At 36.1% G+C, this 23514-nt stretch overlaps 1 protein-coding gene across 2 annotated transcripts in view; it reads right to left on the bottom strand.

Moving 5' to 3' along the window:
- The window catches only part of PDK1 (pyruvate dehydrogenase kinase 1), a 30839-nt gene extending 7471 nt beyond the window's left edge, over positions 1–23368 (bottom strand). The window contains exons 1-9 of one of the 2 annotated variants that reach the window (XM_039239179.1): positions 23038–23368; positions 20998–21139; positions 18168–18239; positions 15821–16005; positions 15457–15552; positions 13906–13983; positions 12300–12376; positions 10407–10505; positions 824–934 (exon numbers count right to left, since the gene is read on the bottom strand). In XM_039239179.1, coding sequence (XP_039095110.1) covers positions 824–934; positions 10407–10505; positions 12300–12376; positions 13906–13983; positions 15457–15552; positions 15821–16005; positions 18168–18239; positions 20998–21139; positions 23038–23239 — 1062 coding nt within the window. In that variant the 5' untranslated portion in view covers positions 23240–23368. The remainder of the gene's footprint in view (positions 1–823; positions 935–10406; positions 10506–12299; positions 12377–13905; positions 13984–15456; positions 15553–15820; positions 16006–18167; positions 18240–20997; positions 21140–23037) is intronic. The other variant, XM_039239180.1, reaches the window with a different exon arrangement.
- Between the last annotated feature and the right edge of the window lie 146 nt (positions 23369–23514).

Here is a 23514-nt window from a genome sequence, read left to right as displayed (position 1 = left end):
GTAATGATGGAATCTGTGCTGTGTAGCAAGTAAAATGATTAGAATAAAGTCCTTCTAGGAATTTAGAAAGAATCTAAAATAGATCCATCTGGTACTATATTTCATCATGTTACTGCATAACCCCGTTGTATATGCCAGAGAAGTTTTAAAGCCCAGGAGAACAGCTCTTCCAGAGTTACAGATCAGAGATTTGGCAAAGTGCTTTTCTTGGGGTTAGAGGACAAGCATGGAACCAGTTCAAAAGTTGATCACATTAAATCTGAAAATAGGTAGCTGAGATCAATACAAAATACCATCACAACAATTATACTTTGAGCCTTTTGCAGGCTGGTGATTAGATGATCAGAACTCTAGTCTTATTTTCTGAGTCTAGAATATGAATTCTTTCTAATTATCAGTATTTGAGGAAAAAGAAATCAATACTGAAGATTAAATCAGGATTGACCAAATGCTAGTAAAACCAGTAATTTAGTCTTCACATTAGACATGGTGTATCAAAATGTGGTTAACCACGTGAACACTACTGACATATCACTATCGAGTGAGGCAACGAGAACTGTAAAACAATACTCTTTGTCTTGTGCTCTTTTCAATCAAAAGAAGAAATCAGCCAAAGGCTGTTTAAATTTAGAGGGAAGTGTTTTTTCTAATAGCTTCCTTTCTTCCTTATGGGTAGGTACCCTACACAAGTGCTTAACTGATTTATTTGGTAATTTATTTGGTATTTATTTGATTTATTTTTTTGGCAATTCACAAAAACACACTTCATTCTTTCTTTCCTTTTCTTTTTTTTTTTACACTTCACTATTTCTTGATCACATACCAGGGGCACTGCTCGGGACGTCTCAACACGAGGCCGGGGTGCAGTTGAGTACATGTAGTTGAAGAGTCTGTCAATTTTCCTCAGGGGAACACCACCTCCTCGGTCACTCATCTACAGTGAGAAAGGATCATGCCCTTTGACCAAGTCCCATAAACAGCAAAACACCAACACACACAGTGTCACAGTTTAACTGCTGGCTGGAGAACACTGCTTTTCAAAAACGAGTCCCATGCAATCCAGGTTGCAAGTGTAGGCATTTTCCTCACTGGTAGACTTCATACACCTCCTCCAATATGGACATTTCTAATACATAATAAACTCTATCACAATACAGAGTCAATGCTGTGGCTTTGTATATTTACTGAAGTCACACACAAACAGTACAGTGAGCACAGAATGGGGCATAAAATAAGTCTATCTTGGATGTAACAATAAATTTGTTAATCCTTTCTGGTGGGTGGTCTGACAAGCAGATTCAAAATGTATGAACCCTTTGACACAACAGTGCTTATCCTAAAAGTATGCAAAGTATGTATGAGCATATCCATCATGGCTTATGCAGAATAGCTAAAAACGGATTACAATCTAAATAGAGGCCTCTTTAAGTAAACTAATGCACATTCTAAAACTGAATACTATCGAACTACTAAATATTATGTTGAATGGTATGTATCGGCATGAGAGAGGTCCACAAGACATGTTCTGCTTCACAGACCCCCAGACAGCTTTCTGGTGAGTTTATAAAGTACAATGGTCTTTATATTGTTCTAATGTCATTTCTCAACTCAAATCATATGGTAGGTAGAATTTAGTAACTTATTCACAGACTATTTCATTCTGTTTCCTTCACAGTTAACATTGCCTTATTTCCTATTTATAGTTTACATTCTCATCTATTACAGTTATTTTCCTTTGTCACAAAATCTAAATTCATTTTACTATCCATGACATTATACAGTTGTCATAAACAGACAAATCTGCTTTAACATATGTGTGTATATGAATGAACAAATGAATAGACAGATAGATAGTGCTGAATGGTTAAAAAGTCAATAGGCTAGGGGTGCCAGGCTGGCTTAATTGGTAAAATATCCTGACTCTTGATCTTGGGGTTGTGAGTTGGAGACCCATGCTGGGTATAGAGATACTTAAAAAAGTAAAAAAATAAAACTAAAGTCTGATCACAAGTAAGTTTAAAAGCATATTAAAAAAAGTCAATAGGCTAGATGGCTTATAGTTTTTATATGATCTTTAAATATCTTTACAGTATGTATATATACTACTTTCATAATAAGAGTTACATAGATATTTTAATTTTTAAATAAAAATCTGCTTTGAAATACCATTTGATCACTTGGCTTTGATACATCTACAATTAGAAAATTAGAATATAAAAAATATATAATCAGAACTTGTATGTACATATGCCTGACACTGTTTTTGGCTTTGAATTCAAAGCCCAGTGATGAGATTTATTTTAGTAAGATTAATAAAGAGCTCTGGGTATTTTCTGAGATCCATCAATTTGTTAATTATTCATCCATTAATGCTTGGCTGCACATTTGCTAGTAACATGAGTAAGAAGTGTGGCTGTTCTATAAATATTAAGTAACTAAATATATTAGAATAGATACTAAGATAAAAAGGTAGACTTCAATAAATATTTTCTGGTTTTCCTTAACCTTTGGCCAGAAAGATTATAGCAATCTTGTAGGAAACAAGAAGTGATTTCTAACCAGAGGCCAGTATTAGAAAAGCAGAGAGCTGAGCAGAAAGGACAGAGGTGACTTTGAGAAGTGTCATCTTATTAGAGGTGAAGGGGGTAAACTAAGCCATATGAATGTAGTTAAAAACTGATAAAGGTAACCCCCTTTGCTTTGCAGTCAAAAACACAATAAACTGGAACCAGCAGGTTTTTTTTAAGTGGACAAAAGAGTTTCCAAGAGAACTGTACCAGATGATATTATGCCAGCCTATTTGAGTTTTGTGGAAAAAGGAAAGGAGGGATAAATGGGAGAGAAGGAAAGATAGCTGGTCTGTACAAATTTAAGAATGCCAATCTGATGACAAAAATATTGGAAATGATATGTGATAATTAAACAAAAAATTTCTGATTAAGATAATTTGAAGAAAAAATCTAGAATCATGGGAACAAATCTACACAAAGGAAATATCAAGAGATTATGAAAGAGATCGTGGTGTAGAGTAATGTCAACAGAAAAGCTTAGAAAGAGAAGTCTGGCAATTCTGTTTAAAGTTTTCTCTTTAGTGTGTGAAATCACCACTTCTCAAAGTCATCTAACCAAGAGTTGCCATCCCTAACTTCCTGTTTCCAATAACACTGACCTCCCTGGGCTAATTCACGTGAATTTTGGGTCCAAGGGAAATGAACCACTACTAACTTGATGACAGCCCTGAAGGAAAGAGATTATTAACCCCGAACTCACCCAGAGCTCCTGAAGTCTCTTACTCAAGAGCTTTATCAATGTCAAGTTTATAATAAAATCACCAACAGGGAATGAACCAAGACATTTATTTACATTTTAATTTAAAAGACACGTGGCTGTAACATTTATGTTATTTACCGAATACAGCATAAACACCAAATCAGAAAGAGCAGCTCCAGTCATATGCTGGAAAAAAAACAATTCTCTCACAGGATTCTTAGCGGTGGGGTAAAAAGGCCAAAATGTCAAAAATCTGAATAAGGTAAAAGAATGGGAAAAAGACTATATAAAGACTATATGGGGCGCCAGGGTAGCTCACTTGGTTAGGCATCCGACTCTTAATTTTGACTCAGTTCATGATCTCACAGTTCATGAGACAGAGCCCTATGTCAGGCTCTGCACTAATAGTGCAGACACTCTCTCTCTCTCTCACACACACACCCCCTCTCTCTCAAAATAAATAAATACACATTAAAAAAAGACTATATAAAAACTCAACTTTAAGTCATCCTGTTGACTTTTTAATACATATCATTTAGCATTATTTTCCTCTATGTATATCTATATAAATATGTTAAAAGCAGACCTTGAGTCTGAAAATCTAGTATTAGTGATGGGGGTGAAAACTCTACTGAAGAAAATTTAAGCAAGAATTTAACAGAGATAACAGGAGTAGGTACAGTCATGTGACTGTGCCTTTTATGGGTAGAGCTTTTACAGAGGCTTCTAGAACAGTCTGTTAAGACCCTTATGAGCCTTTCTTTTTTTAAAAAGTTTATTGAAATAATTCATACTATAAAATTCACCTATGTAAAGTGTAAAAGCTGAATGGTTTTTAATACAGTCACAGATATGTACACCATCACCACAAATTTTAGAGTATTTTTATTACTTCAAAAAGGAATCCTGGACTATTTATTGATCATACTCATAAGAAAACACTAGTCTATTTCATGTCCCTATACATTTGCCTATTTTGGACACTTCACATAGATGGAATTGTATGATATGTGATACATATCATATAATTTTTTGTGATTGGTTTCTTTCACTTAGTGAAAAACCAACTTTTCAGTATTATAGCAGCCATATTATAGCAGGTACCAATACTTCATTCCTTTTATGGCCCAATAATATTCCATTATATGGCTATATCACATTTTGTTGATCTGTTCATTAGTTGATGGACATTTGGGCCATTTCCAGTTTTTGGTTATTATGAATAATGCTTCTATGAACCTTCACATATAAGTTTTTGTTTGAATATCTGTTCTCAGTCCTTTAGAGTATATACCTAGGAATGGAACTGCTAGGTCATTATGAACCTTTCTTCACACCGAAGAGACAGATTCCCCAAAAAGAGCCTGCCCACCAGCACAGGACAAATCTCTGCTAAGTGTCTAAGAATTCAGTGAATCTTGAACTATGCTGTGGTGGATGACAACAAGTAAAAGAAAACAGCTACAGGCCAACCTGTAAAAGCACATGAAAGAGAAACAGAAAAAGGTATGAGAAAGACAGTACTGTAGCACAACTGAGGCCCCAAAGCAGAAGGCATATGGGACTTATTTTGAATCAAGTAAACCTTAATGAGCAAGTAACTGACACATAACCAAAAAATAGACATACATTAGCATCTGGGCTGAAAAAAAGTGATGTATTCCCATTACATTTTTAGCAAACAGATGGTATTTGCCATATATTTATTTGTGCCTCGCTCTTTTTAAATGAACAGCCAAGAAAGATAAACAAAAAAAAAAAAAAAAAGAAATTCAGAGAAAAAGTGTAGAGAGCTAAAGCATACTAAGTAAAAAATTTTTTTAATGTTTATTTTTTAGAGACTGAGACAAAGCACGAGTGGGGGAGGAGCAGAGAGAGAGGAAGACACAGAATCCGAAGAAGGCTCCAGGCTCTGAGCTGTCAGCACAGAACCTGATGTGGGGCTTGAACCTACGAATAGGGAGATCATGACCTGAGCCGAAGTTGGACACTCAACTGACTGAGCCACCCAGGCACCCAGCAAACTAATTTTTTAAATACAGCTATTATTACTATCCTCAGAGTGATAATAAAAGATAAAACTAAAACAGAATACTGTAAAAAAAAGGAATAATAAAAAATATAAAGAGTTCCTGGAAACTTACAATAAGATCATGGAAATGAAAATTCAATAGAAGAGTTGGCAATTCAAAGTCGAGGACATCTCACAGAGTAGAATGAAAAGTTTTAAAGAGATAAAAAGTAGGAGGAAAGGATAAGAAAAACCAAAGGATCAATTCATGAAGACCAACATCCTCCAAATAAGACTATCAGAAAGTGAAGCAGTAGGGAAGAAAGTATCAAGGACACAGTGGAAATTTTAAAGGGCCAGCCAGACCAATGAGTAAGAAAAAATCCACACCAAGTTACATCGTTACAAAATTTCCAAACAGAGCTGAAGAAAAGATCTTAAAAGCTTCAGTTAAAGCAAACAAAACAATAAAGTCGGACATCTAAAACTGGTCATGTATGAAGGAACAGGAAAGGGAATAAGCAAAAGTCTTCTCAAAAGGAATAGCAAGAGGGACATCAGCAAAAATAGTAGATAAAGGAAGTTTCTCATGCATCAAAGCATCAAGAAAAAGGCAAATACTGTCAGAACCAACTTTGTTCAGAACTCTATAAATTAACCAAAGGTTTGCAGCAATGTGGGGAACTTTTAGGAAAGAAAAACAATGAACTCTGTGGTGTTTTAACTTGGCTTATTCCTACCCCCATCTCCACTCCCATCAAAGCATGCAATCAGAGTGAAACTGGCATCCTGGCAGCTACTGGGAAGGCTCTCTTTCTTTGGCCTGATTTTGAGCTCCCCAATGCAAAATGTCTTGTACACACCCACTTTTTATCCTCAGAAATATTTCTCAAAAACAATTAGAGATAATTAACTTGAAAGCTACCTAAGGCAGTGTAAAACAGTTAAGGCAAACAAGAAGTTAACTAAAAACCTTAATAGGAAAAGTTAGGGAATGAGATGTCTTTAGGGGCTTACAAAAGCTCAAGGATATCCTGGGAATCTAGAAGGTCAAGCTTATGTCCAGGACTATGTTCATGTTCAGGAAATCTTTCATGTCTGACTGACTTGAGGTTCTATATACGCAGGACCTAAAGGTTAACTCAGAGTTGTCAACTGCTGGGTTGAGTGTTAAAGTGTGTCCCGATATGTACACAGGGTCCTTTTGCAAAAACTGGAAGATAGTAGGTATTTAAGGAACTCTCAGTCCAATAATAAGTTGATCACTAAGCTAACCAAGTGTATGTGGTCATACACATTACAGAATAAAGATTTTACAGAAATAGTTTAAAGAGTCACTAACAGACAACAACCACCAATCTTTGGGAGTATCTGATCTTCAGAGTTGTCACATTATATTATTCTGAGTGTCTAATTTTTCAATAGAAATTATAAGAGATGCAAGGAAACAAAAATGTATGGCCTATGCACAGGGGAAAAGGAATTATATAGGTAAATATAAAAGATAGTATAGGTGTATTTTTTGAGTGTAACTTTTTTCTCCTACCTTATTTAAAAGACAATTTCAGAAAGCAATAATTAGAAATCTGTGTAGATGAACACAGAATGTATAAAAATGTTATGTTTTATGACAGTATAGAGGATAGGGAGGGGAGGGAATGGACCTATATAGGAACAAAGTTATGTCTCTACTATTGAAATTAAGTTAGTATTAACCTGAATTGAATCTGAATTGTTATAAATAAATCAATATGTTAATTGTAATCCTGGGACAACTACTAAGAAAATAACTCAAAAAAATATAATGAAAGAAACAAGAAGGAAAGAAAAATGGTACAGCAGAAAATATCATTTGAACAAAGAAAGCATCAGTAATAGAGAAATAAAAAATCAAAATAGACATAAGATATACACACAATGACAAAATGGCAAACATAAATTCTATATTAGCAATAATTATGTTAAATATAAATGACTTGAACATTCTAATTAAAAGATGGACATTGGCTGGCTGGACTTAAAAAAAGCATGATCTAACCATATGTTGTCTAGAAGAGACACACTTTAGATTCAAAGACACAAATAGGCTGAAAGAAAAATCTTAGAAAAAGATACACTATGGAAACAGAAACCAAAAGAAACCTGGGATGGTGATAGTAATATCAGATAAAAATACACTTTAAGACAAAAATTATTATCAGAGAACAAGATGGGCTTACAATGATGAAAGGTCAATACATCAAGAAGATATAAAATCATAAAAATCTATACACTTAATCTCAGAGCTGCAAAATGCATGTAGCAAAAACTGACAGAACTGAAAGGAGAAATAGACAAGTCAACAATAATAGCTGGAGACTTTAATGCCTCGCTTTCAATAACAGATAAGACAATTAGATAGTAGATCAACAAGAAAATAGAAGATCTGAATAACACTAAAAACCAGGTAGGCCTAACTACTATCTATAGAACACTCTATCCAACAATAGCAGAATACACATTTTCTCAAAAGTACACATGAAACACTTAACAGGATAGACCATATGTTAGACATAAAACAAGTCTCAATAAATGTTAAAGGACTGAAATCATACAAACTATATTTCTGACCACAATGGAATGAAATTAGAAATTAGTAACAGAACAAAATGTGGGAATTAACAAATATATACAAATGAAACAACATACTCCTAAAGAACCAATGGGTCAAGGAAGAAATCACAAGAGGGGCACCTGGGTGGCGTTAAGCATCTGACTTCAGCTCAGATCATGATCTCACAGTTTGTGGGTTTGAGCCCCACATCGGGCTCTGTGCTGACAGCTCAGAGCCTGGAGCCTGTTTCAGATTCTGTATCTCCCTCTCTCTCTGACCCTCCCCTGCTCACACCATGTCTCTCTCTCTCTCACTCTCTCTTTCTCTCTCTCTCTATCTCTCTCAGAAATAAATAAAACATTAAAAAATTAAAAAGAATTTTTTAAATTAAAAAAAAAGAAGAAGAAATCACAAGAGAAATTAGAAAATACTTTGAGATGAATGAAAATGAAAACACACCATAAAAATCTTATGGGATAAGGGGTGCCTGGGTGGCTCAGTTGGTTAAGCTGCCTGACTTCGGCTTAGGTCATGATCTCATGGTTTGGTGAGTTTGAGCCCCGCGTCAGGCTCTGTGGGGACACCTCAGAGCCTGGAGCCTGCTTCAGATCCTGTGTCTCCCTTTCTCTCTGTACCCTTCCCCTGCTCATACTCTATCTTTCTCAGTCTCTCAAAAATGAATAAATGTTAAGAATAAAATTTAAAAACACAAAAAACAAAACACTTATTGGATAGAAAGAAAGTAGTACTTAGAGGAAAATGTATAACAATGAAAGGTCTCAAATCAATAACCTAACTTTCCACTTTAAGAAACTAAAAAAAAATAAAAACAAAAAAAAACAGCCCACACAACAAAACAAAACACAAAACACCTAAAAAAAAGAAAAAGAACTCAAAAGCAAGGAAAAGAAATAACAAACAGTAGAGTGTTAATTAATGAAATAAAAATAGAAAACAATGGCAAAAACTCAACAAAAGTGACAAGCTTTGAGCTAGACTGACCAAGAAAAAAGGAAGAACTCAAATTAATAAAGTCAAGAATGAAAGTGGGGACATTACTACCTATCCTACAAAAATAAAAAGGATTATGAGGATATACTATGAATAATTCTATGCCAACAAATTAGACAACCTAGGTGAAATGGACAATTTCTTAGAAAGACATAAAGTGTAGAAACTATTTCAGGAAGAAATAGAGAATCTGAATAGACTGATAATAAATGAAGAGACTGAACTAGTTACCAAAATCTTCTCACAACACAAACCCAGATGTCCACTAACTTGATGAGTGAATAAACAGAATACTAACAGAGTATTATTCAACCACAAAAAGGTATGAAGTATTAATATATGCTATAAAATACAGTAAGTGGCAAAAGTCAGTCATAAAAGTCCACATATTGTATAATTTCATTTTTATGAAATTTCCAAAATACGGAAATCCATACACAGAAAGGAGGTCAGTGGCTGCCAAAGACTGGAAGAAATTGGGGAGTGATGGCCAATGTGTATAGAGGTTTTTCTTGGGAGTGATGAAAATGTTCTGAAATTAGATAGTGGTATGGTAGGACAACTTTGTGAATATTCTAAAAACCAATGAATTATACACTTTTTAAAAAAGTAACAGTAGATGCCTTCAAAATTATTCAAGATGATTATTTTCAATCCAGAGTTTCATGTATGAACTTAGATACTGGGAAAATAGCAATTAAGGCTGTGTTGGGGAGGGGAGGTGCTCTATGAAAGCTAACTCCTAAGCTACCATAACAGAATGCTAGTGTTTGCTGTTGAAAATTTTTAAAATTCAGAAATAGCCATATCAGAATACTACTTAAAAATACATCAATAAATCCCAGAAAAAATAACTAAAAGGCTGTCTCTGAGTAGTGGCCCACAAATGGCCAGGAACTAATATATTTGATTTTTATACTCTGCATTTATAACTTTAAAACAAAATTTAAAAGGATTATTTAAAAAAGAGAATCTTCATACTCTAAGAAACTGAACTATTTGAACAAGGTAGTGGAAAAGACAGGGTCAGAGAGCCTGATTTCATGTCCTGTGGCATTTATTCGCTGGGTAATTATGAGCTAATCACTGTGTTTTAGTTTCCTCACCTGTAAAATTGACAATAAAATTACCTGTGCTCCTATGTTAAAGAGCCATTATAAGAATCAAATGAAATGACATAAAAGCAGATTGAAAAATGTTACTTAAAAACGAAAAGTTATATGCTATCTACGTAACACTGCCAACACTCAAATATTTTAGATTTTACTTATCAAAGTGGATATTCATGATTACTGCTAAATTGTCTGTTTTCAGGATTTATTTTTACTTGAATTATCTGGATTATAGACCAGAATAGAAACAGACTCAAGGGATAATTCCATAATCTGCTAGATAAATGAAGCAATGTGCTTATTAGCTATTAGAGATTTCTTTCTCCTAAGAATAAATTATGTCTTCAAGAAATTATGTGCATGCCTGTGCATCAGTGAAACAAACAAGACAAAGCCGGGGAGCATTTACCTTCACAGTCAAATCCTCATTACCCAGTGTGATGTGGACTTGAATAGGAGGGTAAACACCTTTGTCAGCATGGTGTTCCATCGTCGCCCTCATCGCGTTCTGAAACACATTAGGGTTCTGTTCAAAACAAACTTTAAAAAAGGAAAAACGAATTCAAATTTTGAAATACATATGCACTTTTGAAATTAAAAATTTTTTATTTGTTGAAAATATGCCACAGTATAATTCTTATAATTATATTTAAAGAATTACTTTAAAAAATTATGGTCCATTTTAGAGGGCTGGTGAGATACTAGAGATTTCAACTAAATTTTCTGCATATTTTCCAAAACCAGGCATCTCAACACTTTAACTGGTTTACATTAAAGCCGAAAATTCTATCCAAATATTTTAATAACTTAGTAGATAGTTTTTTTTTTTTTTTTGGTAAAGAGTTTTGTTTCTATTTTTAGGAATCATTTTAATTGCCATAAATTAAGGAAAAACTTTTTCATATAGTATTCACAGCAATGGTCTTATGATGTAGAAACTAATCTAATTCATCACTAGTTTTACATTGTAAATATCCTTAGTTTTGATCAATTCCTGAAGGATACGCAGTACACAATGACAATATATTATGAGTGCTAAAAGATAACATGACATGTAGCACTGGAGGAGAAATTGATAAAACTAGATCCAGTTAAAACAGCAAACGATGGGACTGAATTTTAAAAATTTTTTAAATTGAAGTTTTTAAAAACACTCCTAATAATTAAGAGTGTCTGGCCCTGACATACCTATCAGGATTGAGTATCCCTGAGGATGTGATCATCTCTACCAAAGGCTACTTAAGATTATTGACATTATTACTGACATTATGTAAAATCTGTTTCATAATATTTTATTAAGCATCATGGGGAATAAGATCTTACATAACTGAAATTTTAGGGAAAAAATTAATTTTAATCCTTTAAGTGCCAATCGCTTATTTATTTAACCGCTTTGAGAAAGATTTTTGTAAGGTATTAGATGTGTTCTTCGTGTCCTAGAACAAAAGAGCATTCTTGAACTCCTGCTGTTCTATGACATTGTTAGATATTCTGTGTTTCAGCGTATTTTTCTTTTTCATCAGGCTGAAAGCCACCTCTTCTCTCTACCAGTTTGCTGGTGGCTGAAGACGTGTTAACTAAAGTGAGAGACTATCAGCTTAATTTAGGGCTGTCATCTTTAGCCACAGGGATGTGTACCACTTTTCATCACTAACTTTTCTATCTATCAGCAAATGTCCTTGGTATGTTATCTGGGAAAAAAAGTACTCTCAACATTAATAGCCTAATTTTATTTAGTTTTTGAAATTTGTTGTAAAGAGCAAATATAATAGCAGAAGCCTGTAAGTTAATGTAAATGACCTTCTCAAAGAAAAAAAAAACATATAATAGCGGGACTCTGATTTTTTAAGGGTGGAAAATTGAGAATTATTCTTCTAAATATTCTGTTTTGTAAAAATATAAATATACCTTTATTGAGCACCTATAATGAGCTGTCATTTTATTGGACATTTAGTATGCTATTCCCAATCATCATAACCTGGATAGTATCATCCTCATTTTACAGAAGAGGAAACCAAGGCTCCAGAAGGTTGATTGATTCGCCCATGGTCACACATATTAAGTGGCAGAACTGGAATTCAAGCCCAGGTCTTTCTGACTTCCCAGTATGAGCTCACCACTACCCTGAGGTACCCATCAGTGTTGACAAAAGGCTGATCTTCAGCAACGTGACATGACACTGAGCATGAAATGACATCTTTTAATGAAACTGAGGAAAACCTGGTAGAATGCTTAACTTTCAGAGCAGATCCCTAACCTCAGAAAAGGACTGATAAAGGTTATGTAATACTATTTCACAAACCTTGAAAAGTTCAAACACCATGTGATAGAGATGGGATGGTACATAAACCACTTGTATTGGCTGTCCTGGTGATTTTGCTACAGAGCAGAAGAGAAAAATATAAAAGTACAGAGAGATGTGCTTAAAGCATTTTAAAGTATATTATTGTGTAGTGATGAAAAGAAAACATTTACTATGGAGGACACTATTATTTGGGGGAGAACTGTCACCCCAGTTCTTCAGTATATTAGTGTTTGACCCCACGTTTACATATAAATGACAGTGACAACATGAGTTTGCAGTCATTCTTGCGACCCTGAATGACAATCTAGCCAACCCAGCTTCCTATTTTCTCTATGACAATGAGTCTTTTTAAAGGACACTCAGCCTATTGGCCAGCATTTTACTTTCCAAAACAAGCATTAAAGTCTGTAAGTTCCATGGCCCATCTCACATAAATATACTATTTTTTTAAAAAGTCCACCAGTGTGGAATGTTTTCTGTTTTATTTCAGGCACTTCTATGGATATAGATCTGAATTAAAAGAAAATTAAGCTAGCATCAATTTATCAAGGAATACGCATTCTACATTCAAACATTTTATTAAATTTAGAAGCCCAGTTGGGGATGTGGTGGTGGGGGCAGGTTGTACATAAAACAGAACTTAAAGTAGAAGCAGAGGAATAAGCCTCACCACACCTTAGAATTCCAACTGATCCAATAAATTGGACTCCCCTTTGAACAAACTGCCCCGTGGAAACATGGACGGACACCTAGAACATGCTCACAGCAGTTCAGGTATAAATATCATTTGTGCATTGTGATTCTTATTTTCTTATTCACTGAATGTTATTGTTATGAAACAAAAGTTAATATGGCTTTAGAAAAACACCAAGCAATTCTATTTTCAACTGAGTAACTTCTTTATTGTTCTCCCACTATAAGATCCACAATACAGTTTAGAAAAACCCTATTTAATTTTATTCTTCTTAAAGGATCATCTTAACTTAGTAAATGTTTTTCCCTCTATGAAACTACACTACCCCTCAGAAACAGTGAAATGTATCAATCTCCTCCTTCCAAGACATCTGAATTTTTTTTTGTCCAAAAGACACACTAGTCAGGGTGAAAAGACCATCAGAAATTAACAAATTCTCAAACAGATCAGCATCTTTCTTCTTTACACCTCCAGTCTTTTTACTTCCTCAATAATAAAAATGATTCACCACTCAGGAAATGGAATTCTTAGAAGGTATATTCTACATTACTGAAATGCATATAAAAGTCAAATGTAATTTTCTTGGCATCATTTTTTTCTAACCAAACTAACCAAAAAACCCCACAAAAATAAGAAAAGACTCATCATTATCCATTGAACATAAACAAAATGAGGAAAAAGAAGCCAAAAGCTTTTCTGACAGAATCCAACTAAATCACACACATACATACATATGTACATATACCCCCAACACACAATTTTTAACACGATTGGTCTCCCTCAGCTTTCATATTAAATAAAAGAGTTGATGAAAAGTCCGTTTATATTAAAACAAATCTAAATTCTTATCATTCCTTCTCAGATAATTACAACACTAATCACTGAGAGAAAGATAACCATCAAGCTTACCATTTAGTTCTTCAAGTTCTAGTTCAGGAGAGTTAATATAATACAAATCACATAGACGCCTAGCATTTTCATAGCCATCTAGTATAAATCAAAACAAAAAAAGCATTAAAATAAATGTATTTCTATACCATGCATTTGGCAGTACTATTGATAAAGTTTTAAAACTGTTTATGGAAGTAAATATACTTTAACAGTGTTAGTTTGGGGAAGGTCTTCTTAGGTATGACATGATAAAACCTAATAGCCATAAAGGAAAGATGACAGATATGATTTTAAGAAAATAAAAACATCCGTAAAGAAAAAACACCACAAACAAAGTAAAAGCAGCAGGGTGAAGAAAATACTGACAATAAACATAACATTTACAGTTGGTGAAAGTTTAGGAATTCATTGTTTGATACCTTTTTGAAGGTATCAAAATTTTAAATGCATTTTACTTAAAAAAATTTTTTTAAGTTTATTTATTTTGAGGGGGGAGGAGGGGCAGAGAGGGAGAGACAGAATCCCAAGCAGTCTCTGTACCATCAGCGCAAAGCCTAACATGGGGCTCTATCTCATGAATTGTGAACTCATGACCTGAGTCAAAATCAAGAGCTGGACATTTAGACTGAGCCACCCAGGTGTCCCTGAATGCATTTTAAATGTCTTAAATTCTAGGAATCTTGCCTTCTAAAATACTAGCAAAGACAGCACATGTCTAAAGATGTTCACTTCAGTATTATTGGTTAAAAAAACTAAAATCTAAATATCCATCTATAGAAGGGTGGATTGATACATTCTGATACATCCGTTTAGCCACTCAAAAACCTGAGGTATATCCATATGTACTGAACGTGGTGTGATGGCTGTAAACTTACAGAAAAATATACATAAAGCACCTATTCTTCAAAAGCAAACAATGTAAGACCAACAATTACATATATATGTACATATCATATGTATATGTATATATTATATATGTATATATTATATATATATGGTATAAACAGAAAAAAGTGGAAAGATGCAAACCAAACTATTATGGATTATGGCTCCTAGTACAGGGAATTAGAAAAGGGGGTGGGGGAGCTTGAATCTTTTTGAAGTGAAAAAGGTGCCCTTATAGTACCATACTTTACCTAACAAAACACAGGATCAACGAAATAGTCATCCTATACAATGGACAGTTAACATCATAAAATTATTTTCAAATCCTTGCATTTGCACCTAACATTAAAAAAAATTTTTTTTAATGTTTTATTTATTTCTGAGGGAGAGAGAGAAACAGCATGAGCAGGGGAGGGTCAGAGAGAGAGGGAGATACAGAATCTGAAGGAGGATCCAGGCTCTGAGCTGTCAGCACAGAGCCTGACGCAGGGCTTGAACCCACGAACCGTGAGCTCATGACCTGAGCCGAAGTCAGATGCTTAACCGACTGAGCCACCCAGGCGTCCCTTGCACCTAACATTTTTATCCCAAGACATAAGTAATTGTTTTATTGGTGAGAATTAACACTCAACAATTTTGATTTTTGCATCCTTCCCAAAAGGAGAAATGTAAGTAAGCATTTACCTTTAATAACTTCAACTACGTTGCAGTTTGGATTTATGCTTCCAATGTGTTTTCGATGAGACGGGCTTCCTTTGCCTTTTCCACCAAACAATAAAGCTATCAAACAAACAAACAAAATAAGCCCTTTTCCAGATTTGAATACTGCATCTCTGAATGGTACCAAACAGTAGAACATTTTTTCCTAAACACAAATGTAGTATTTTACATTCAATAAAAATCCCTCCTTTATATGGCAGCCTATTTACTTAATACATACACACACACAAAAAACAGCAAAATTAAAAGGGAACTTTTCTAAATAAATTAAAAATATACCAACACATTCATTTTATTTTGCTTTTTCTCTTGACTTCTGGATACTTACAGTGCTGATTGAGTAACATTCTAATTGAAATGCGACTCATGTAGAAGCGATCCAAAAAGTACTGAACATTCTGGCTGGTGACGGGATCTACCCCGAAGCTCTCCTTGTATTCAATCACTCCCTGGGCCATAGTAGGAATAACATCATTGTGTCGGTTCCTGATCCGAATCACAGTATCTGTAAAGCTAAACAAACCTATCTGTCAAAACACCCAAATATTCTGACAACTGAATTTAATACTAAAATCTAAGTTTAACCAACTTATACTAGGCAATAAATCCCTACTCAGTAAAAAGAGCATTGGTGTATGTTTTCTTATGCTATTTAACTGTATTTCAGATCATAAATACATGTAATATATGACAGTATAAAGACCTCCAAAACAAAACTTTTGAAACTTAATTATTTTCTTAGAACTCCTAAAAGTAAGCCTGCCACAAAATACAATCCTAAAAATGTTAAGGGTTTTCTTTAACTATCATCAACTAAGATCATCTGAGCATTCTCTATGAAGACAGTATTCCAGGGACGTTCAACATAAAAGGAGACAGAGCACTTGCTTCTAGGGAACACATGCTCTATGAGGAATGAAGATGAATAAGCCAATAAAGACTGTCTGTTTTGGAACCATGCCCTATGGTTCCCAGAGAGAAAGAACTACTGAGAAAAGTACAAGGAATCCTAATGTCATTGTTTCTATAAGTTCAAAAATGGGAGAGAAAAAATCGACTGTTGTATTAAAAGAAAAATCTCAAGCCATCCAGTCTTCCACTTTGTCATTTAGAAGACATTATTGCACGGTTAACTTAAAGATCTAGATAAAAGAAGTCTTATTTATGAAATAACAAAATCCATCTTGTAACATACCCATCAGAATTTACACTTCTGAATGAGTGCTTTCCCACTCAAAGACATCATCTTGAGTACTATCAACTTATTCCAGTGATGTTCTCATCGCTCAAAATATTTTTGGAATTCCTAGTTTGTAATCTGCTTCAAAACCAAACTGTTAATCCAAAATACAAACAACAAAATCCTCAAAAACAACAAACAACTCATCTTTTCTAATCACCCCTTTATTTTGCCTCTCTCTTTTTAAAACCTAAAACAGGACTATTCTGCTTGATTATTCACCTTATGTTTTAGATTCAGCTCTGTTTGACTAACCATTTTCAGAAGGTTCTATAGCATATGTTTATTTTTAAGTACAGTGCTTAGGTGCAAATCCTGATCCCATCACACCAGCTGGCTATATGATTTTAATGCTACCTTAAGTTACTTAACCTCTTTGTGCCGATAGCATTAACTCAAGAGCATTGTTTTAAAGATTATACATACAGTGTGCTTCATACCTAGGCCGAGTGTAAATCCTTCATGTTATTTTCAAACCCAATTATGTTTAAAAAGCGAAATGCTGCCATCATCTTTAAAGACAATTTAAAAAAAAATATGCAAGAGACTCTGGGGACAACAAAAGAGGTGGACTTTAAGTTCTGAGTAACATTCATTGGAATAAGCAGATAACTGCCTGAGGGGGAATATCTGGGTTTATAAATTCTGGTACGCTTGTTATTACATTTGTCATATTACTTTCATTATCTTACAGAGGTCATAAAGTGAGACCACAGACGTGTTTTTATAGGCCTTCAGTATTAAAAAAAATATTTTTAATTAGTTGCAATCTTCAACTTGGGGGAGATTTAACATTAAAAATCTAAACTTACTGCTTTCCTTTAAACACACAAAAAAAATCAATCTGAATAGTGTCTCTGCATTAATGATCAGCTGGAACTGAAGGTGACATGCACTCTCCAGACAGAATCTTCTCACCAGTGCCCCATCATTCAAATGGCACCAACACCATTTCTGGATTTCCTCTAATCATCATACTTGAATGGTCTTTTCTCCTATTTACTGATTTACAGTATACAGGTGAGTTTGCCTCACCTGTATGAGCTGCTATAGACACACGTACTACTATTATGTGGTGAGAAACTAAAAGTTAATTTCCCTAAAGTGACCCAATAGCAAGTTTAAGTTCAATACATTTATATTTTTTACATGACGTTTAAGAGTATAAAAATTGTGGGGCGCCTGGGTGGCTCAGTCCGTTAAGCCTCCGGCTTCAGCTCAGGTCATGATCTCACAGTTCGTGGGTTCGAGCCCCGCATTGGGCTCTGTGCTGACAGCTAGCTCAGAGCCTGAAGCCTGTTTCAGATTCTGTATCTCCCTCTCTCTCTGACCTCCCCCTGCTCATGCTGTCTCTCTCTCTCTCTCAGGAAAAAAAAAAAAAAAAAAAAGGAGTATAAAAATTGTGTTCAGAATAGGGTCAAAATAGTGTACTTACTCATAAATAGTTTTAGCTTCTTCAGCACTTTTGTCTTTAAATTCAAGAAGCTCCTGAAGACTCTGAATATACCTAAAATGCAAATCAGTAGGGTAAACCTGTTCTTTTGCATTTTGAAATTTCAATATTACAAAAATATGCAAAAGGTATTTTTACCATCTCTTAATTTTTAATTTAGAATAGTACTGTACTTTATGGTTGAAGTAGGATTTTTACACCCATTCACCTTTGAGCAAAGTGCCCAGCACAAAGTAACAGAAGGTTCACATTTCCTCCTATAAACATAGGTTACACTTTAGAATTTCAAGATTTCCTACTTCTTTTATTTTTAAGTTCTGTACCCTAAAATAGACTTTCACTTTCCTAAATTTGCCACTATACAGTATAAATGCTGATTGTCATGAGAATTGAGTCTGTTACCAATAACTATGTGATCTGGGGAAAATGACTTAATTTGTCTTAGTCTCAGTGAAATGTGGAGGCACACCTATCTCAGTCTACGAGTCCAACTTAAAACTTGTGCTTTAAAACCTTACAGGCCTTCTAGGGCATTGGTGCTTTACAAAATTTTTAATTAGTTGCAATCTTTCAAAGTTGGGAGATTCTACATTAACAATCTAGACTTGTGGGTCTTCTTTAAACAAACAAATATCAGATGATCTGGGTAGTACTTCTGCAACAGCAATGACCGGCTGGAGCTGAAGGCGGCTGTCCTTCAAAAGCATGTCTCCAGGCCAATAGTTTATGTCCAGTCAACAAATATTTGTTAAAAGCCTATAATTCACCACATAGTTCTTTTGAACAGAGCTGAACAAAGTCAAAAGTCATAAAAATGTAGGTTTTAAATTTATCTAAATTTGAATTTATCTAATTCAAGGTAGCAAATTACCCGTTAAGGAAGGAGCAAAATGAGGAAAGTCAAATGACTTTGTCAAGGTCATGCTGCCAAGCACAATGGCAGTACAGGGCCAGAGCTGAAAATACCTCACTACTATTCAATGACCTTCAATTATATAGGGACTGCTTTGACTGGTCTGTTGGCACTGTTATCTACAACTGTCTTTAGTAGGCATCCAGGAGCAATGAAAGTGTTTTCAAAATCTGTAAATCCATATGTTGATTTGGAAAGTTCTTCTTGACAAGCAGTGTGCCTCTCTGCAGTCCAAAGCATTCCAAAGTCAAGTGATTTTGACATTTTCTTTAACCCTTTTCTCTTCATTGGCAAGAAAAACTATGCTCTTTATTCAAGAGATAGTTGAGTACTTACAACGCGTTAGGCACAGAATAGGTTTCAAAATGCAGTATATTCTATTTTCAACAAAGAATTTTAAAAAACAGAAACAAGCTTCCATAGAAAATTAGATGTTCTCCTTTATATGCCATTGTAGTTTCTAAATAAATGCCTCCTCTTTAAACCACACTTATAATTGTTTCATACTTGAAATAGATAGCATCTCATTATCACATATTATAGCAGTCCTACTTCTTTTGCTTGTTTTTTTTATTTTTATTTATTTTTTGTTATTCAGATCATTTATTAGTACTATACATGGTATTTTGCTTGTTTTTTAAAGTTGAAGTTAGAATAGCTTCTCCTACAAACTATAATGGATACAAAAGAGTGCTAAGATCTCCATGAATCATAGCTGGGAAAAATCTCGCAGCTTACTTCTTTTTTCCATTTAAGACTGCACTCTGGCAAACTCTTTTGTTTGTAATGTATAGTGCTTAAAAGAATAACACTTTTTTTTTTTTTTTTACAAATAGTTTATTGTCAAATTAGTTTCTACACAACACTCAGTGAAGAATAACACTTTTAAATTAATAACATTAACAAGAAAGGCTATACTGATTTTTAAAAATTTAAATCCAAGTTAGTTAACATATAGTGTAATAATGGTTTCAGGAGTAGAATTCAGTGACTCATCACTTACATATAACACCCAGTGCTCATCCCAACAAGTGCACTCCTTAATGCCCATCGCCCATTTAGCCCATCTTCCAGCCCAACACCCTTGCAGCAGCAACCCCCAGTTTGTTCTCTGTATTTAAGAGTCTCTTACAGTTTGCTTCCCTCTCTGTTCTTATCTTATTTTTCAAGAAAGGCTGTATTTAAATGGCCACATATATGTTCACACCCTTAATACTTCTACTGTCATATTTTTCAAGAGAGATCATAGTTTCCCTTATGATTCCACTAATTTCTAATTACCTTAAAATGGTAGAATAAAGATTTTAACTTTTGTGTTTGATAAAGATACACTTCAATAAAATAAATTCAGTTTATTCAAAAATATATACACACTAATACATTTTATCATTTTGACTGGAGCATGGTATAGTAGAAAGAAACAAATCTGGGCTTGAATCCTAGCTCCACTGTGAATGGTACTACCTTTGGCAAAAGACCAGTAGATGCCTCAGTTTCCTCACCTGTAAATGATGATAAAAACGCCTAACGGGCAGAGTTGTTGAAGGGATTAAAGGTAATGCATATAAATCCCTAACCATCAACAAGTGGTAGATATATATATTTTTTTGTAGATATTTTTTATTATAATATAACATCCATAGATTTAATAACACAAATCTTAAATTTATTGTGTGTTAAATTTCTGTGCGGTTCTGATTGGTTGTCTGTTTATTTTCTCAAAGCCAAGGAGTGGTAGAAGCCAGGATTCAGGGGACAAGCCCAGACACACCCAAAAAGAGGAAGAGGAATGCTCTTACTACCATAAGATTCCACTGAAGAGTAAAAAAGTATTTGCTTTCACCTTGAGTAAAGTCTGTTAAGTCCACTGAAATTGCAAACACAAGACGGTAATCTTACCAGCTTTGTACCAACTGAACCGATGGAGTCCTGAGAAGATTATCTGGAAGTAGACTTATTTCCTTCATTATATTTGCCAATCTAACAGGCAGCTCTTGCCGCAGAAACATAAATGAGGTCTTTTCACAAGCATTCATAGATCCTAAAACCAAACAAGGTGGGAACAGCAGTAAGTAGAGCCCATAAGGCAGTAGAAGCCAAGAGGCAGAGAGAAACACAGAGAAAGTTACTCTGGCGACCTCAGAGTGGTAGCATCAACATAATGACAGGGAATGAGGAGGCAAGGGATGAAATAACCCAGTCAGCAGGGTTGTGATGCATCCTAAATGACCTTCTAAGTCTTGACATTTTCTAATCACTTTGTAGAGCAATGAAGATACTCTCCTGTCTCCATCACTTGCATCCTTCCTGTGATCATCTTAGCACCAAGGTAACCTGAGCCAAGTCTGAGCAAGGTGCAGAGTCTCAGTAACCGCAGGACCTGCCAAAGCCTATCCTATGTAACCAGATGCTGCTATTATTTAGAAAATCTGTTTCCTAACTCCAGGTTTGTAAGAAATGAATACCTGTCTAACATAAACAGAGAAATTTTGTCATGTGTATGTGAACCACGATACGCAAAGAGTTGATGTACAGGAGGACTTTCAGATAACAGAAAGCAAAAAACAAAACAAAACAAACAAACAAAAAAACCCCAATGCCTATTCAGCAACCATTTTCAATCTCCCCCTCCTCTGGCACCACCACCACCAATCCCCACCCTCCCTTATTCAATAGTCTGATTCCTGGAAAGCATCCTGCTCCTCCTCCACTCCTATATCAACTTGCTAAGCAGAACGGTTTTGAATGTCCTTTGACAAGCAGTTCCATTGAAAGTTAAACTAAAAGATCATGTTATTTCAGCAATGCATTTTAAACTCACAAATGTAATCTTGCTGTTTTAGAAAGGCAGCCTTAGCAAAAACTAGATTGTTCAGAGCAGTAATTACCGAATTAAAGGAAAACATTTTCTTGTGAAAGTTTAATGGCATACTGTGAACAAGGCCAAATTCACCCCTTAATCACACTACGGTAATTTTAAAGTAACAAAAAACCGAGGGCTTTGAGCCAAAAAGAGTTTTGCCACTGCACACCACAATTTTAAGATAAAGCTGCCAGCTATGCTGATATCTTTTGAGCCCACTAGAGATCCATTACTGACTTAACAGTACTCACAGTGCAGAAGATAACTTTTTCTACTGAAATGTTATGACTTTATCAGAGTTTATTAGTTTTCCCTTTCCCCCTCCGCGCCTCCACATGAGAAGTCAAAGTTAAACGTCTAACTTTGCAATTTCTCTGCAATCTGTTGCATCCTTTCTAGAGAAAACCAGGAAGGGCCCACCGGAAGGAGAGGAAAGTGGACAGTCGCTTCTACAGGGTGAAATGTGGCAATCCCCAAGTCCTGTGCTCACACACTTTACATGTGCTCAAGACTTACTTGCTGATGATGAAATGAATGTGCTGTTGGCGGAAACACTATTAAGCAAGTGGCAAGGAAAACATTCTATTTAACACTTGGGCCAGTTATAACCTGCTTCCCCTATCATCGCGCCAATTTTATGCAATCATCGCCTACAAAACTGAGCATTTATCATCACTGCTGAATCCGAACACGACTCCTGGGAGTGTGCAACACACTTGCCTCCAGCCAGAGCTCTACTCTTCAGAAGGCCCTGGCAGAGAGCTGGGATCTGCACACATGCAGAAAGACGGGAGGTCATTCCGCCCGCCGCCCTCCTGGCTTGTTTTCCAACAATACACAATAAAAAGGCACACACCCCCAGTTATTTATCCGGCCCGCCAGCGCCTGCACCTGAGCTTGAAGATCTGTCCGCAAGGGAGGAAGGAAACACCTAAAACGCTGGGGGGAGGAGACGTTAAGAAGGGGTGCGCCAGAGGTGAGAGGGAGCCAGCGAGGGCTGGGCCCGGCCCGGGTCAGGGGCCGCATTTCCCCGCGGAGGGCCGCGCACAAAGGCCCGAGGCCCGGGCCACACTCACCAAAGTCCAGGAACTGCTTCATAGAGAGTGGGGACGGCGAGAAGCGCGCGTAGAAGTCCACCTGGCCCGGAACTCCGCTTTCCGGCGCCGGCCCGGAGGCCGAGTCTGAGGTGAGGCTGCGGCTGGCGCCGGGGCTGGCCGCGCGCAACCCGGAGCCCGGGCCGGCCAAAGCGGCTCCGCGAAGCAGCCGCGCCAGCCTCATGCCGAGCCAGCCGGAGGAGCCCGAGCTGGGGCCGCCAGGTCGCCACTCAGCGCCTGGCCCGGCGCTACGTGAGGGACGTGGCGACCCTCGGGGGCGGGGAGCGGCTGTCACCGCCGCGGCCACCGCCCCCCTCGCCGGAGCTCGGCCCCCTGCGCCGCGGGGCGGGACCCAAAGAAGGAGGCGGGGAGAGAGGCGGGAGCGGGAGCGGGGTTGGCCCCCATGCTAAAGTCCGGCCTCCGCGCGCCGAGGCGGGGCCGGCGAGGCATGGGGCGGGG

The sequence above is a fragment of the Hyaena hyaena genome, unplaced genomic scaffold (assembly GCF_003009895.1).
Source record: "Hyaena hyaena isolate Hyena2069 unplaced genomic scaffold, ASM300989v1 scaffold_154, whole genome shotgun sequence".
Classification (NCBI taxonomy): Eukaryota; Metazoa; Chordata; class Mammalia; order Carnivora; family Hyaenidae; genus Hyaena; species Hyaena hyaena.
This window is presented reverse-complemented; position numbering and strand designations above follow the sequence as displayed.